Source organism: Rhinoraja longicauda, chromosome 27 (genome assembly GCF_053455715.1).
Source record: "Rhinoraja longicauda isolate Sanriku21f chromosome 27, sRhiLon1.1, whole genome shotgun sequence".
NCBI lineage: Eukaryota > Metazoa > Chordata > Chondrichthyes > Rajiformes > Arhynchobatidae > Rhinoraja > Rhinoraja longicauda.
In genome coordinates, this window is record NC_135979.1 from 26370846 (window position 1) to 26387745 (window position 16900).

Here is a 16900-nt window from a genome sequence, read left to right on the forward strand (position 1 = left end):
TCCATATGGCAATAAAACTCTCTCTTGATATCCCAATATTTCTGAAACTCACCATATAAATAGAAATGTTTCATGATGGCACAGTTACAAGTAACATCCCCAGTAACCTTTGGAGATTTAGTTGATTATCTTACTTGATCACATTGTTCAAAGATGGCAGAGTCCCAGGCCAATATAATAAAAACACAAAGTGCTGGTGGAGCTTTGCAGGCCAGGCAGTATCTGTGGAAGGAACGCTTTGACTCAGGAGCCTTCTTCAGACTGATCATTCCACAGTTGCTGTCTGACCCGTTGAGTTCCTCCAGGACTTTGTTTTTTTGCTCAAGATACCGGCATCTGCAACTTCTTGTGTCTCCACAATGTCCTCCAAATTCCACATCATTGCTACTGTAAATGTTGCATTTGGAATGGCATAATTCCACACGCCCCATGTAAAAACTGCCTCAGAGACACAAGGTTGACTCACACAGTAAGTGTCTGGTCATGTCTGGGGCATGCACTGGTAACGGTCACTGTTGGATAACATGGGCAAAATAAAACAATGCTGCACAGTTCAGTTTCCAGAACCATAGCACTGTCAAAGAGAAGGGCAGCACTCCCAGTGTCTTAACATCTATCCATTAATTAACTTCATTGTTACTTCATAGCACTAGAGACCCAGTTTGATCATGACCTCGGGTGCTGTCTGTTTGTAGTTTGCATATTCTCTCTATGAGCCCATGGGTAAGTAGAAGTTACCTAATATTTGAGAATTTGATGATCATGCTGTTGTGTTGTAAACTTTCCAAGTGGAACATAAGGTGCTGTTCCACCAGTTTGCATGTGGCCTCACTCTGCTAATGGAGGAGGCTCAGAACAGGAAGGTTGGTATGAGAATAGGAAGTGGAGTTAAAATGGTATGCACCCAGCACTTTGTATCTTTTTTTTTGTAATCTGCATCTGCATTTCCTTGTGTGTCCAATATATTTGCACAGTGCTGTCTTAGGATAGTGCAGGTGAATGCTGATGTGTGGTTATAGCAACGTTCAGCTCTTGCATTAACATTGTCAGCACGACTCACACATTAGGCTCCTTAATACAGCTGGGAGCCTCACTGCAGTTTATGGGCCAAACCAAGTTAATCATTGATGTAAAATATGGGCTCCACCTCTAATTAGTTCTCCTTCTGATCTCAGCAAGCCCTGCTAAGACCTACTTCAGTGTAAAGTTGATGTTCTGTAAATCTTTATGTACAAATCTACCACATATCGCAACATGGAATACATAAAAACTGCCCTTTGTCAGGAATGATTAATTTACTTTGCAAATTGTTAGATACACAATCATGGGACTCTTGACAATGATAACGAGGTGTTTGACCTAATTAGTTTGCTTGAAGCATTAATATATTCACTTGCGTAATTTGCAAGTGGGCTGACTGGTGAAAATCAACCAGCAATAAAATCAATACATTTCCAGGGACTTCAGTGCTGGAATATCTGCCCTATATTTTTATACCATTCATAAATTCAATGGACTAAACTGCAAGGAACTAGAATGATTTTTCTTTGAGATCTTGAATGACAGGCTTCTTTTGAGTGGGAAACAGAAAGTTGGAGAGTTGTTTAAACACGGTGAGAACTGACACTCCAAGAATTTACACATGGCAGGAACCGACAGTTTAAACATCGTGGGAACCGATGCCCCAGAAACGTAAACACAGCATAAACTAAGTCCCTGGGAGATTAAATGCAGAGGGAATTGAGATCCTGTAAGTTTGCACCTGAGAGAGAATCCGCAGTTGGCAACTGGCCTGCATGGAGTCCCTGGCCATGTTCTCAGGACCTGTGTGGATCAGCTGGCAAAAGCGTTCACAGATATCTTTAACCTCTCAGGACTCCATTCTGAGATCCTCAGCTCCTTCAATGAGACCACTATCATCCCCGACCCAAAGAAAGGTAAGGTAGCCGGCCGCAATGACTTCCGTCCATTGGCCGTGACATCGACCATCGGGAAGTGCTTCAAGAAACAGATGATAGTGCACATTAACTCCAGCTTTCCAGACAGACTTGATCCACTGCAGTTTGCTTAGCATCGCAACAGGTCCACAGCTGATATCATCTCCCTGACTCTAAACTCATCTCTGGAATGACAAGGACACCTGTGTCAGACTCCTATTTATCGACTACAGCTCTGGTTTCAACACCATAATCCTATCCAAACATCTCCAAACTCCTGGACCTAGGAGTCAGCATCCCCCTTCCCCACTCACCATCAACAACACCATAGTCACGTCTGTGGAGTCATTTAAGCTCCTTGGAACCATCATCTCCAGGGACCTTAAATGGGGGGCCACCATCGACTCCACAGTCAAAAAGGCCCAACAGAGGATGTACTTCCTATGGGCAACTGAAGAAACACAATCTGCCACAGGCAACGATGGTCCAATTCTATACTGCTATCATTGAGTCCGTCCTCACCTTCTCCATCATGGTCTGGTTTGGATCAGCCACCAAACACGACTTCCGGAGGCTGCAACGGATCGTTCGCACAGCTGAGAAGGTTGTTGGCTGCAACCTTCCCCCCATTGACGAACTGTACACTGCAAGGGCCAGGAAGCGAGCGGGCAAGATCATCTCTGACCCCTCTCACCCTGGCCGCAAACTCTTCGAAGCACTTCCCTCTGGAAGGCGACTCCGGACTGTCAAAGCAGCCACAGCCGGACATAAAAACAGCTTTTTTTCCACGAGTGATAGTTCTACTCAATAACCAAAGTCTGTAGTCTCTTTTTTGCTCTGGTTTATTTTCACCCACATGTTTAGACCGTAATGTTGTATCCTTATTGTTTTGATGTGGTTATGCTTTATTAATTGTTAACTGTATGTTTGTGTTGTCATTTGTGAGCGGAGCACCAAGGCACATTCCTTGTATATGCATACTTGGCCAATAAACTTATTCATTCATTCATTAATTCACTGCATCCTCGACCTTCTGACCCGTAGACCGCAATCAATGAGGATAGATGACAACACACCTTCCACAATAATTCTCAACACTTGTGCCACACAAGGATGCAATCTCAGTCCCTACCACACGCTCTATGATCTACACTCACGAATGTGTGGCCAAATTGGCTCTAACTCCATCATCGTTTGTAGATGCCATCACTGTGGTGGGCCGGATCTTGAGATGGAGTACAGCAAGGAGATAGAGAACTTAGTAATATGGTGTCAGGACACCAACCTCTCCCTCAATGTCAGCAGACAAAGGAGCTAGTTATCAACATCAAGAAGTGTGGTGAACCACATGCCCCAATCAGCATCAATGGTGCCAAAGTGGAAATGGTTGAGAGCTTGACCTTCCTTGGCACCTTGTTGGTAAATATCACCAACAATCTGTTGTGGACCATCTACAATGAATCAACAGCCAAGATGGCAAACCAATGCCTCTACTTCCCCAGGAGACTGGGGCATTTATCCAATAACTCTTGCAAACTTCTGCTGATGTATTATGGAAAGCATACTGTTGGCCAATTCACAGCTTGGTTTCAGAACAGCTCTGCAGAGTTGTGGATGTAGCCCAGTCCATCAAACAGACCAGACTCCCCCACCATTGACTCCATCTACACCACGCTGCTTTAGGAAAGCAGCCAACATAATCAAAGACCTTTCCCACCCCAGTTATTCCTTCTTCACCCCATTTTCGTCAGGCAGAAGATACAAAAGCTTGAAAGCACACACCACCAGACTCGAAAACAACTTTATCCTCTCATAACCTATTTCTACTCCCTAGCGTTTGAGGCTCATTGAGGAGGCGCTGTGAACTGTTTGCGTGTTTCATTTTAAAAAAAAAATTAGTACCTAATCAGATGTACAGCACTTTGGTCAACGTGGGTTGTTTTTAAATGTGCTATACAAATAAAATTGACTTGACTTGACTTATCAGGCTTCTGAATGGACATTGGACTTTGTCTATGTAAATGATGCACCACAATACTGAGAACTACTTTCTGCACTCTACATCTTTCCCTTCGCTCTACCCATTGTACTTTAGTTTGGCTTAAGTATTTAAATATAGTATTATCTGATTTGTTTGGATAGCACAGAAAACAAAGCTTTCCACTGTACCTCAGTACACGTGACAATAATAAACCTGAAAGATTAGACACTACAAATAGGTAATGACAATTAAAGATATAACTGGATGTGCTGGAATTCTGCAATAAAACAGAAACTGTTGGAAAAAAAGCAGCAAGTCAGGGCGCATCTCTGGAAAGAAAAACAGTTATCGCCTTGGGCCCGAGGTCAATGCAGCACCCCTCCCAACCCTTCCGAATTTGGCAGAAATTTTCTGTTATCTTATTTCATTTCCGCCATTCCGATTTCACCTCACATTTTTCCGCGAAACAGTAGGTAATTGCAATTTGTCAAATCGGCCGCTAGAGGTCGCTAGGGGTTCCGCGAGAAATCCCCCCCGCCCTGGAAGTCTTCCCGAAAATGTGGCACCTAGGCAGAGCAAGGCATCCAATCTCGACCTTATCGGGACTTCCATGGCCGATCGGTGAGTTGAATTTGCAACCTGCAGAAGGGGCTGTGGAACTCCAGCCCAGCTAGAGCCAGCACATCTATCCCCATAGCCAACTTCCTTGGCCGGCTGGATAAACTAGCAAAGCTCTGGAACCAAGAGTGCCAGAAAATCAGTGGTGGAACTGTAATGAGTAAATATTAAATTTAAGTGCAAGATTATATAACTATATTAATTAATTACGGCGGGGTTAAAATATAAAACACAGCAGAAAAGCCAATTACCACCTTTTTGGGCTGATTATCAATTAATGTGCGAATTTACTTCAACAAGTACTTCAATATGTACTTCAATAAGCAAGATGACATTATGCTCTAAATTACTGCAATTAGTGGTCATATGTGGGTTTGTTTTCCCCAGGATGAACCAAGGGAGAGCAGGAATGCACATCCTTGCTAATCATATGTAAATGCATTTTTGAGTCATTTTTGTATTTAATTTCATATTTGTAATTTTATTATACACGTACGGCATATTCTTGGAAATTTTTTGGGTATTATAATAAAGTCTTCAACCTGGTAGTGGTCAGTGGACAGGAGCTGTACGTGACAAACTTTTATGTAGGGGTTCCCTGAGACATGAGAATTATTTCAAGGCTTCCGCAAGAGTGAAAAGGTTGAGAAACGCTGTGCCAGATGGTGTAGGAGTAATCAAAATTACCGACTGTTTTCGGATGGTCAATATCGATGAGTTGTATTACGATCCTTGTTAGCACAGTCACAGACTCGCGCTATGAAATCCTTCCGTGTGCTTAGTCGAGTCGCATATATCAACTCTTTCTTCATAACTTAGTCATACATTTCATGACTATTGTTCTTTTATTCAATACCAATAGAACTGGGATGTGTAAGGAAAAATCAAAATCGAAAAAACAAAACAAAACATTTTTTCTTTGTGTTACAAAAGGTATCTCTGTTCAATAACCTTTCTATAAATAGCAGAATATATTCATGATAGGCCTGACATTGTACATGTAGTCGAAGAACCACAGACTGTTGGAAATAATAGTCGTTTTTCACACATGAATGTAGCGCAACGCGTATGTGGATTTGGCGTGCATACATTTTTTTGCTGAAAAGTTGCATTACGCGCCATATTATGAATTTTGATATAAAATTCTGAATTTTGGACATCAAAATTATGAATTTGTAATATCAAATGTTGGGAGGTCTGGTGTGGAAAGGTGTGCCGGCATGTTCTTGGTGGGCCGAATGGCTTACTTCTGTTCAGAGTGACACTACGACACTATAAAACAGTATTCCTGCACAGGTTTAATAGAATCAAACACTCTTGAGCAGAGAGATTTACGGGAACATTTGACAGGTATGTTTAAAATTACGAACACACTTTCTGGAGAAAACTTAATTGATGCTTACCAAAAAAGGAGAAATAAATAATTGTGTTATGCAGTGAGTTATGATGATCTAGAAGGTACTGCATGAAAAATGGTGAAATCGGATTTCACAGAAGCTTTCAAAAAGAAAGATATTGCAAGTATATCAGGGAAAGAAAGCCAGGGCTTGCAGGAATAATTGGTCAACATTAGTTTATAGGAGAATACCACCTTCTGTAGTGTATAGCTCCATGATAAAATTAAATTTCAACTTGAAGATGCATGACTCAATAATGTATTTTAATTTTTTTTTATTTTTTCATATTTCAGATACAGCGCGGAAACAGGCCTTTTCGGCCCACCAAGTCTGCACCGCCCAGTGATCCCCGCACACTAACACTATTCTACACACACTAGGGACAATTTTTACATTTACCCAGTCAATTAACCTACATACCTGTACGTCTTTGGAGTGTGGGAGGAAACTGAAGATCTCAGAGAAAACCCACGCAGGTCACGGGGAGAACGTACAAACTCCTTACAGTACAGCACCCGTAGTCAGGATCGAACCTGAGTCTCCGGCGCTGCATTCGCTGTAAAGCTACCGTGCCGCCCTATGTTTTTATGTCCATCTATTTTTGTGACGCCATCAACTAATTTTGTAGATTGTGGGATTTTGTTGACTGAAATTCTTGTTCTTTTCTGTGCCTTGCCACCATTGAGTTAGTACCCTTCACTAATTCTCTCTCTGATTTGCTCCATCAATCTTCCTCTGAATATTTCCACTAATGGTAATCCACCCTGTCCTCGAGTACTGCATTAAACCGCAGCAGTCCCATACCCATCACTCTCACTGTCCCATTAGCTTTTCATTACTGGCTGCACAGACTTCTCCGGGAGACCATTTGACTGTGGAGAATTTGGACTTGAGGATGTATAAAATGAAATCCCTTCTTTGGCAAGGTGCCCGAGATAATCTTTTACAAACTGTAGCCCATGAGGAATTTTGTGTCTGGAGGAAATTGGTTTAATGTAATTTATCACGACTCTGAGTGGCATTATGCAGTTGGCTCACCACTGGGTAAATTGAATAATAATTAGTCACAAGTGAACTGTCATTCCCTGCCAAGCAAACAAAATGGTGCTGGGACATTCATTCAGCTGATGAGCCTTAACAGATTCAACTACGTTTTACTGCAATGATCGGCAGAATGACTGATTCTGCATGGAGAAAGGACCTCTGAAATCCAATGTTATCATTTCTGGGCAATACGAATCCTTTACAGTATTTCTTTGCATTATTCTTCATGCCATTCCAAACACGCTCTCGTTTGTCAGTGTTCCATCTACTATTGTTGATTAGGCTTTGCATTCCTATTAGTTATTGTCGTCATGCTTAGCTTGTGGCCAGCCAGCTCAGTTGTGTATTTTGGGTTGTCCTCCTTTTTACTATGCACAATAGATTTACACTTGAGATTTATACTTCAATCAGGCGGCACAATGGCGCAGTGGTAGAGTTCCTACTTTACACCACCAGAGACCTGGGTTCAATCCTGACTACAGATGCTGTCTGTACTGAGTTTGTATGATTTACCTGTGACCGCGTGGGTTTCCTCCTACATTCCAAAGACGTACAAGTTTGTAGGATCATTGACTTCTGTAAATTGTCTCTATTGAGTAGGATAGAACTAGTGAATCGATCGCTGGTAAGCACGGAATCGATGAGCCGAAGAACCTGTTTCCATGCTGTATCTCTAAACTAAACTAACGGCTAAGAAACATGCCAGGTAAAGGCAATACCAAATGCTCTTTCATCCTTCTTTTCTTTGCATAACAAGTCCGCCTCCTTTGGTGCTGAATATGTGCTGTACTTAAATTTCTACCACATATGAGTTTATACTTATTTAACCAGATAATATTTCAAAGGTCTATTTCATACATAACACTGAACTCATTACAGAATACATTAATTTTTACTAGCTTGGCATCTTATGAATCCCTAGATAACCTTAAATATAAGGTAGAGTAAAGCAGAGTAAAGGCATATTATATATCATCTCTTTACAATGATTGGTTCTATTGCTGGTGCATCATTTGGGAATCTTATTGGCTTTAAGGATGGCAGAACTTTGGAAAAGATTTGTGCTTGGGGAGTTATTTTAGTTAGTCATTGTTTTCCCTGTTTATCTAGCCTACACTGCTCATTTTCTAAATCAGTCTTCTATTCTGTGATGTACACAAATTTCCCGCTGCCTTGATTGTAAAAATTCTCTTTGTTCTCAACAAATCCCAAGGTGGTCTCACTCTACCCTCCCTCTATGGTCTGTAAAAATGCGTGTTTACTGTTTAAGGTGGTGAAGTTCCACTATAGTTCAATTCCCCTTTTGCATTATGGATAAGCAGCTTTGAGTCAAAGATGGATTCCATAACAGACAAACTCTCTAGCTCGGTTGATGCATCATTCTGCCCATCATGTCGATCAAATTAATCCAGTTGATCGAACACTGTAGATATTGTTGTTTTTTCAACTAACAAATCAATAACCATGCTCTAGTACTTGAGGATGTCTGTTTTTTGCCTTTGGACCTATACTGTATCCATATCAACCATGCAAATTTCTCTTATCGCGCCTTTTTTGGTTTTAAGAAGCTGTTATGATTTTGTAATTTGCCCATATTTGACACTTTCCATATTAGTCAGTATTGCCATAACATAGCTCCAGCAACCTGGGTTCAATCCTGGCTCGGAGGTGCTGCCTGGTGAACTTTGTACTTTCTCCCTGCGGCCATATGGTTTCCCGCCTCACTGATTCCCTCACTGATTGTACTGATTCCCTCACACCCCTCGGGTACATACTGGTCGGTAGATTAATTACAGCTGTAAATTTCCCCAGGTGTGGGTTGGCAGCTGGAGAAACAGGATGAGTTGAGTTGATGGACCTGCAGGAGAGGGGTTATGAGAGATTGACTGAAGGAATGGGACATGGGAATTCTCTGTGAGCTGCCATTGACTCAGTGGGCTGAATGGCCTCCTTCCATGTAATGAGGAAATAGGAGAAATGCAAAAGGATTCATTCTCTTTCTCAGATGATGACTCCTTAGCTTATTTGTTGAGCTCAAACTTTCTTCCTTTGGCAATTTCACCCTCAGCTGGTTTTGTGGTACTCCACACCATTATATACCTTTTATCCTGTATCTATTACAAGGTGGACAACTTGATTGTAATCTTCTCGTTGACTGGATAGCACACAACAACAAAAACTTTTCACTGTACCTTGGTATGTGTGACAATAATAAACTAAACTGAACACATCGTGATTCTGTTAATTCCAAAGTTTGCCTGCAAATCTGCAGCTCAGGCACATTAACTGTTTCACATATTAAAAGATGGTGTCGTTCTCTCTCTCTCCCCCACCTCTCATTGTGCTCAGGAATCTATCACCACCACTGTTGCAGCCAATATTGTATGGTATCTCATCTTAAAATTTAGATTACTGGTGGCAGTGAACTGGATGCTTTCACTTTTAATCAGACAACAGCTTGCGAGATGCATTTTGAAGTTTGCTCTGCAGGTTTGATAGACACCTGTTGGATGTTGCACTTGATCCATTTCAACGTCGTTCTTTCCCGCTCCTGCATCGGGCACCCTTGTTTTATTTAGTTGCTGTGATTTTTCATTCTAGTTTAACATAGAACAGTGCAGCACAGCAACAGGCCCTTCAGCCCACAATGTCCGTGCCAAACATTATGCCAAGATAAGATAATCTCCTCTCCCTACAAGTGATCCATATCCCTGCATATCCGACTGCCTACCTGAAAGTTCCTCTTACATTCTGCTTCATTGCTTTCCGTGCAGCATTGATACGGGTTTCAGGAACCCAGCATTAAATGGCAAGCGCAGATTGGTATTGATGAAATGCAATTTTACATTGAGTATCTCTGCTTTGGCTTGCAGCTTCCACCTTGCTAACTGCACCAGCTTCTCCAACCTTTTTCAGAGCCGGAACCTTTATTGTTGCAAAAGCAACATCTAAAGCATTCCACTGGAATCAGTGTATCAAAATTAATATTGGAATATTTACACATTTTGTTTCTCGGCATCAGTGGTGAATTTTTCATCAAGGTCTGAGATGTTTCTGGAGAGATCTTAATCTCCAGTTTAAAATCTTTGCTTAAAGTCTACAACAAAATTAAAGTCCAACAGGTGAATATTACAAAATACGTTGATAAAGGGGTTACCTCTACAACCACTTGCGTAATTAGAGATGGCTCATTTTCCACACTTTCTACACCTTCGTCTCAGAAATTTACATAGTTTTATTTCATTAAAATTTCTTCAAATGCCACCATCGCCACTGCCTCCAACATCACTCCTGGCAGCACGTTCCAGGCACCTACCATCCTCTGTGTAAACAATACTTCCTATCGCAACTGGTCTGAAGAAGGGTCTCGACCCCAAACGTCACCCATTCCTTCTCTCCAGAGATGCTGCCTGTCCCGCTGAATTACACCAGCTTTTTGTGTCTATCTTCCTTTAAACTTTGCCTCTCTTGCCTTAAAGCCATACCTTCTAATCTTTGACATTTCAACCTTGGGATAAAGACACTGAGACATCTATGCCTTCAATAATTTTATATGCTTTATTTGGTCTCCCCCCCACCATCAAAGTTTCAGGGAAAACAATCCAATCTTGTCCATTCTCTCTTTATAGCTAATACCCTCTAATCCAGGCAGCATTCTGGTAAAAATCTCTTCTGCACAGTCTCAAAACCCTCTACACCCTTGATGTCACCTCCAACGGGATCCCACTACTGGCCACATCTTCCCATCTCCTCCCCTTTCTGCTTTCCGCAGAGACCGTTCCCTTCATAACTCCCTGGTCCACTTGTCCCTTCCTACCCAAACCACCCCTTCCCAGGCACTTTCCCCTGCAACTGCAGGAGATGCAACACCTGTACCTTTACCCCCCCCCCCCTCGACTCCATCCAAGGACCCAAACAGTCTTTCCAGGTGAGGCAGAGGTTCACCTGCACCTCCTCCAACCTCATCTATTGTACCTGCTGTTCCAGATGGCAACTTCTCTACATCGGCATGACCAAACGCAGGCCCGGCGATCGTTTCGCTCAACACCTTCGCTCAGTCCGCCTTAACCAACCCGATCTCCCAGTGGCTCAGCACTTCAACCTCCCTTTACCTCCCCCCTCCCACTCCCAGTCTGACATTTCTGTCATGGGCCTCCTCCATTGTCAGAGTGAGGCCCACTGCAAATTGGAGGAACAGCACCTCATATTTCGCTTGGGCAGCTTACAGCCCAGCGGTATGAACGTTGACTTCTCTAACTTTAGATAGCTCCTCTGTCCCTCTCTTTCCCCTCCCCTTCCCAGTTCTCCCACTGTCTTCCTGTCTCCAACTACATCCTTTCTTTGTCCCGCCCCCCTGACATCAGTCTGAAGAAGGGTCTCGACCCGAAACACCACCCATTCCTTCTCTCCAGAGATGCTGCCTGACCAGCTGAGTTACTCCAGCATTTTGTGATACCTTTAATCTACAATCCTGTACATCTGTGGAGTGTGGGAAGAAACCAGAGCACCTGGAGAAAACCCACATCGAGAACTTACAAACTCTGTGGTCAGGATCGAACCGGTGTCTCTGGTGCTGTAAGGCAGCAACTCTATTGCTGCCCCAGTGTGCCACCCACCTTTACCCGTTGTGTGACGAAAGTTGTCCCTCAGGTTCCTATTAAATCTTTCCTTCCTTCCTTCATTGTATAGCCTCTCACTCTCTGTTATTTAATAGTAAGCCATGGTTTAAAGAGGCTTAATTATGAAGCCTCTCGCCCACCTTTGTTTAGTCCAACGAGGCTTCATTGCACAGCCTCTTGCTCTCCTTCATTTCATAGAAAGTCATGATATTAATGAGGCTTCATTGGAAAGTCTTTCGCTCTCCTTTACTGAACAATAAGCCATGGTCCAACAAGGCTTCACAGTAAAACCTCTCGCCTCCTTTGTTGTTTAATGTCATGATTTAATGAGGCTTCATTTTCAAACTTCTTGCCCACCTTTATGTAACAAAAAGACATGGTCTAACGAGGCTTCACAGTGAAGTCCCTCTCCCCCTCTCTCCCCCCCCCCCTTTCTCCCCTCTCCCCCCCCCCCCCCCCTCCCTCTCCCCCTCCCTCTCTCCCTCCCCCTCTCCCCCTCCCCCTCTCCCCCCCTCTCCCCCCTTACCTACGGCAGCGGCTCGGAGTTGCTTCATGTGCCCCTCGATGAGCTGCGGGTCCCTGGAGCTGTAGGCTCCGAGCTGCGGGTAGAAGCTGGAGCCGATGTCGCCGGGAGGGCTGTGCCTGCCTCCCGGGTATCCCGCGGCCACCTTGGGGTCCCAGTGGGGGACGAGCGGGTGGTCCCAGTGCAGGAAGCTGCCGTCGTGGGGAGGGTCGCCGTACCAGGAGTAGTAGAAGATGTGCAGGTCGCTGTTGGTGGCGGCGTTGCTGGCGCTGCTGCTGCTGCCCCGGCTCAGGGCGGGCGGCTCCATCAGCACCGCCCGCAGGTCCCTGTCCCTGTCTCTGTCCCCCACCACCAGCCCTGGCCCCGGCCCCCCGTCCGCCTCGCTGCCCTTCAGCGTCCTCAAACCCACCAGGGTGCCCAGGATGAAGAGGGCGAAGAGCGAGAGGGCGACGCAGCTCCTGCGGCGGACCCTGCCCCTGCCCATGGCCGTGACCGGCTCGTTGTCCCCTCGCCCCACTGTCCCACCGGCGGCGGCATCAGACGACCCACCCACCCACCCACCGCACCACAGCTCAGCTCAGCTCAGCTCAACATCTCGCATCCAGGCTGCGGAGGCGCCGCCAGTCACGCCCACCCCGAGCGAGCAGCGCCCCAACCCAGCCGGACAAGGAGCCACTCCTCCTTGCATGTCCCCCCCCCCCCTCCTCCTCCTCCTTGCATCTCCTCCCCCCCCTCCTCCTCCTCCTCCTTGCATCTCCCCCCCTCCTCCTCCTCCCCCCCCTCTTCCTCCTCCTTGCATCTCCTCCCCCCTCCTCCTTGCATCTCCCCTCCCTCCTCCATCTCTCCCTCCTTGCATCTCCTCCCGCACCTCCTCCTCCTTGCATCTCCTCCGCCCCCTCCTCCTCCTCCTTGCATCTCGCTCTCCCCCTCCACCTCTCCCTCCTTTCCTGCAGCCGTCCCTGCATTTCTACCTCCTCCCTCCCTCTCCCCATTCGTTGCATCCCTCTCCACTGCCTCCCCATCTCTATCTCTCCCTTCCATCCTTGCATCTACCTCCCTCACTGCATCTCCTTCCCTCTCTCTCCCCACATCTCTCTCCCCCATCTCTCCCTACATCTCTCCCTACATCTCTCCCCCATCTCTCCCTACATCTCTCCCTATATCTCCCCCCTCCATCTGCCCCTTCCTCCCTCCCCTCCCCCTCTCACTTTCGCTCCCCCTCTCTCACAAATTGCCCCGAGTGTGTAGGGTGTGGGTGTGGGTGAGAACGTGGAACAGGGGATGGCGAGGGTGTTTTGCTTAAAGCAGGTGCGAACACTACTGAGTATGATACTAAAGAATGTATAAACGCTGAGAATATGTGCACAGTTCTTGTTTTGTACATATTTTTAATTCTGAACAAAGTTTATTTTTGGAAAAAAAACAGAACTAGTGTGAACAGGATATTGATGTTTGGTTTATTCACAAAATGCTGGAGTAACTCAGCAGGTCAGGCAGCATCTCGGGAGAGAAGGAATGGGTGACGTTTCGGGTCGAGACCCTTCTTCAGACTGAGACCCTTCTTCAGACCCTTCTCGACCCGAAACGTCACCCATTCCTTCTCTCCCGAGATGCTGCCTGACCTGCTGAGTTACTCCAGCATTTTGTGAATAAATCGATTTGTACCAGTATCTGCAGTTATTTTCTTATACATATTGATGTTTGGCATGGACTCAATGGGCCGAAGGGCCTGTTTCCATTTGATTTCCATGCTGTATCTCTAAACTAAGCTAAACTAGAGTACCTATCTGCCTCTGTCTTAAAAATATTTAATCACTTTGCTTCTACCATCCTTTGAGAAAGAGGGTTTCAAAGAATCACAACTTCTGACAGAAAGAAACATTTGCTTCATCTCTGGACAAACTGGTGATCCGTAACTTAAATAGTGATCCCTTGTTTTATATGTTTCTGCAAGAGTGAAAGTTGTGTCACAGATAGGTGGACGAAAATGCTTTTGGCACTTTGGCCGTTATCAGTCAGAGTATTGATTGTAGAAGTTGGGAGGTCATGCTGTAGTTATATAAGGTATTGGTGAGGCTACATTGAGAATATTGTGTTCAGTTTTGGTCACCTTGTTATCGGAAAGATGTTGACAAGCTGGAAAAGATGTAGAGGAGATATACAAGGACGTTGCCTGGACTCAAGGGCCTGAGCTATCGGGAGAAGTTGAGTAGGCTAGGACTTTATTCCCAGGAATGCAGGAGGATGATCTTATAGAGGTGTACAAAATCATGAGAGTGATAGATCGGGTAAACACACAGTCTTTTGCCCAGAGTAGGGGAATTGAGAACCAGAGAACATAGACTTAGAAACCTAAGGTGAGGGGGAAAAGATTTAATAGGAAGCTGAGGAGTAACCTTTACACAAATGGTGGTGGGTTTTGTGGAACGAGCTGCTGGAGGAGGTATTTGTGGTAGGTAGTATCGTAATGTTCAACAAGGTATTTGGGTAGGATAGGTGTAGAGGGATATGGGCGAACACAGGCAGGTGGGACTAATGTAGATGGGGCATGTTGGTCGGTGTGGGTAAATTGGGCCAAAGGGCCTGTTTCCACGCTGGTGTCCAAGAGACACCATCCACTCAAAGTGGAGATCATTTGGAACATGTGCTTCAGTCAAGTTGCATTTCCCTCTCCTAAGTCCTGTCACAGTTGTATTCTACAAAGAGGCCTCAGCAGCAACATTTATTGTAATTGTATAATCTTTTAAATGACGCAAGTGAGATTCCCTGATTGTTCCAAAACGCAGTTTGGATAATAATGTAGCTCAATGCAGCTTGTGATTTTAATTAAACAAATTTTAAGAGGGTTTTTACTGTCACCAGAATGCAAAGGTTTTTAAAGAAGATTTTAGTATGATAATTTTGAGCTCTTCCCATAAAAAATTTAAGGTTTCATTTCTGAAATTTTCCATGTGTATTTCTCATGATGGAATATATCAAAGTGTAGTTGAATGGTATTAATTCTTGCAAGCCCATCGTGTATACTGGGGAGGAACTGTTGGTTCTGGAAATTCTTTGGCAAAGTTGCCGGTGCTTACCCCATGACCAAGGCATCAGGTGCCTTTAGACTTAGAGATGCAGGGCGGAAACAGGTCCTTCAGCCCACCGAGTCCGTGCCAACCAGTCATCACCCCGTACACTTAGACTATCCTAAGCACGAGGGACAATTTTACAACTTTACGATTTAACAACTTACCAAAGCCAATTAACCTACAAACCTGAGCGTTTCCGGGAGGAAACTATAGTTCCTTCTTTTCACGGTCACAGGGAAATGTCCAGACTCCAAACAGACAGCACCCGAGGTCAGGATCAAATCTGCGTCTCTAGCGCTGTGAGGCAGCAGCTCTACCAGCCCCACATATATTAATGAATGAGTCGATGAGAATCCGCCTTTAAATTCTGTCATTGGCACGTGTAATTCTCATTTAATCAAATTTCCTGAGAGGCTTGATTAATTCTGGATTAATTGGTTGTAGTTTCATTTCACTTGGGAAATAATCAATTTTCCATTGCATATATGTAAGATTAGGCCATTCTTTTGATTTCCACCTGAATAACCAACAAAATCGCCTGTCCTCTTCACAGTGCACTTATATTTTGCTTTTTGTTGTTCTGTATTTTATTCCGGATGGGATAATCCAAATTAAGAGTTCGACTTTTTATTAGGCAGCTGTATCAAGTGTCGAGCTTTGGTATATTGGCTTTGATATGTTATTAGTTATTAATAACAATCCTGCAGCATTTTAGTTGAGCTCACCAGAAGTGTTTATGTTTAATAGCTTGCTTTTTGCTGCAAGTGGTCAATGGAGGCAAGTGGGGCATGCATCAAGGTGAGAAATGGATGCATCTGACAGCCATTAGTTGCATCCTATTGATACCCCACAGAGCCAAAGAGTCCAAAAGCTCTTACTCTCTTTAATTCCTCATATCATGTTGCTTTAAATGATTTGGAAAGGAGCACATTTCATTTATATGATGAGCGTTTGTCGGCACTGGGCCTGTACTCGCTGGAGTTTAGAAGGATGAGAGGGGACCTCATTGAAACTTACCAAATAGTGAAAGGCCTGAATAGTGTGGATGTGGAGAGGATGTTTCCACTAGTAGGAGAGTCTAGGATTAGAGACCATAGCCTCAGAATAAAAGGACATACTTTTTGAAAGGAGATGAGAAGGAATTTCTTTAGTCAGAGTGTGGTGAATCTGTGGAATTCATTGCCACAAACTGTTGTGGAGGCCAAATCAATGGATATTTTTAAGGTGGAGATTGACAGATTCTTTATTAGTAAGGGTGTCAGGGGTTTGGGGCAAAAGCAGGAGAATGGGGTTGAGAGGGAAAGATAGATCAGCCATGATTGAATGGCGGAGTAGACTTGATGGGCCAAATGGCCTTATTCTGCTCCTAGAACTTGTGAAATTATTTATCTTGCACCTTTATATACCAAAGTTATGAAAAGCATCTTTGCTCCCATTGTGACAATTTACTTTAGACTTTTAGCTTTAGAGATATAGCGGGAAACAGGCCCTTCGGCCCACCGAGTCCACGCCAACCACAAACACCCCAGTACACTAGCACTATCCTACACACAAGGGACAACTTACAATTTACAGAAGCCAATTAATCTACAAACCAGTACGTCTTTGGAGTGTCTCCAGAGCACCTGGAGAAAACCTACGCGGTTACAGGGAGAATGTACAAACTCCGTAAAGACAGCAACCGTAGTCTGGATCAAATCCAGGTCTCTG

General features: G+C 44.3%; 1 protein-coding gene across 1 annotated transcript in view; it reads right to left on the reverse strand.

The window, feature by feature from the left end:
* LOC144606634 (glycoprotein endo-alpha-1,2-mannosidase-like protein) overlaps positions 1-12654 on the reverse strand; it is a 37682-nt gene extending 25028 nt beyond the window's left edge. Inside the window, exon 1 of the mRNA XM_078422908.1 lies at positions 12123-12654. Within this exon, the coding sequence (XP_078279034.1) occupies positions 12123-12603 (481 nt within the window). The 5' untranslated portion in view covers positions 12604-12654. The remainder of the gene's footprint in view (positions 1-12122) is intronic.
* Positions 12655-16900: the final 4246 nt, after the last annotated feature.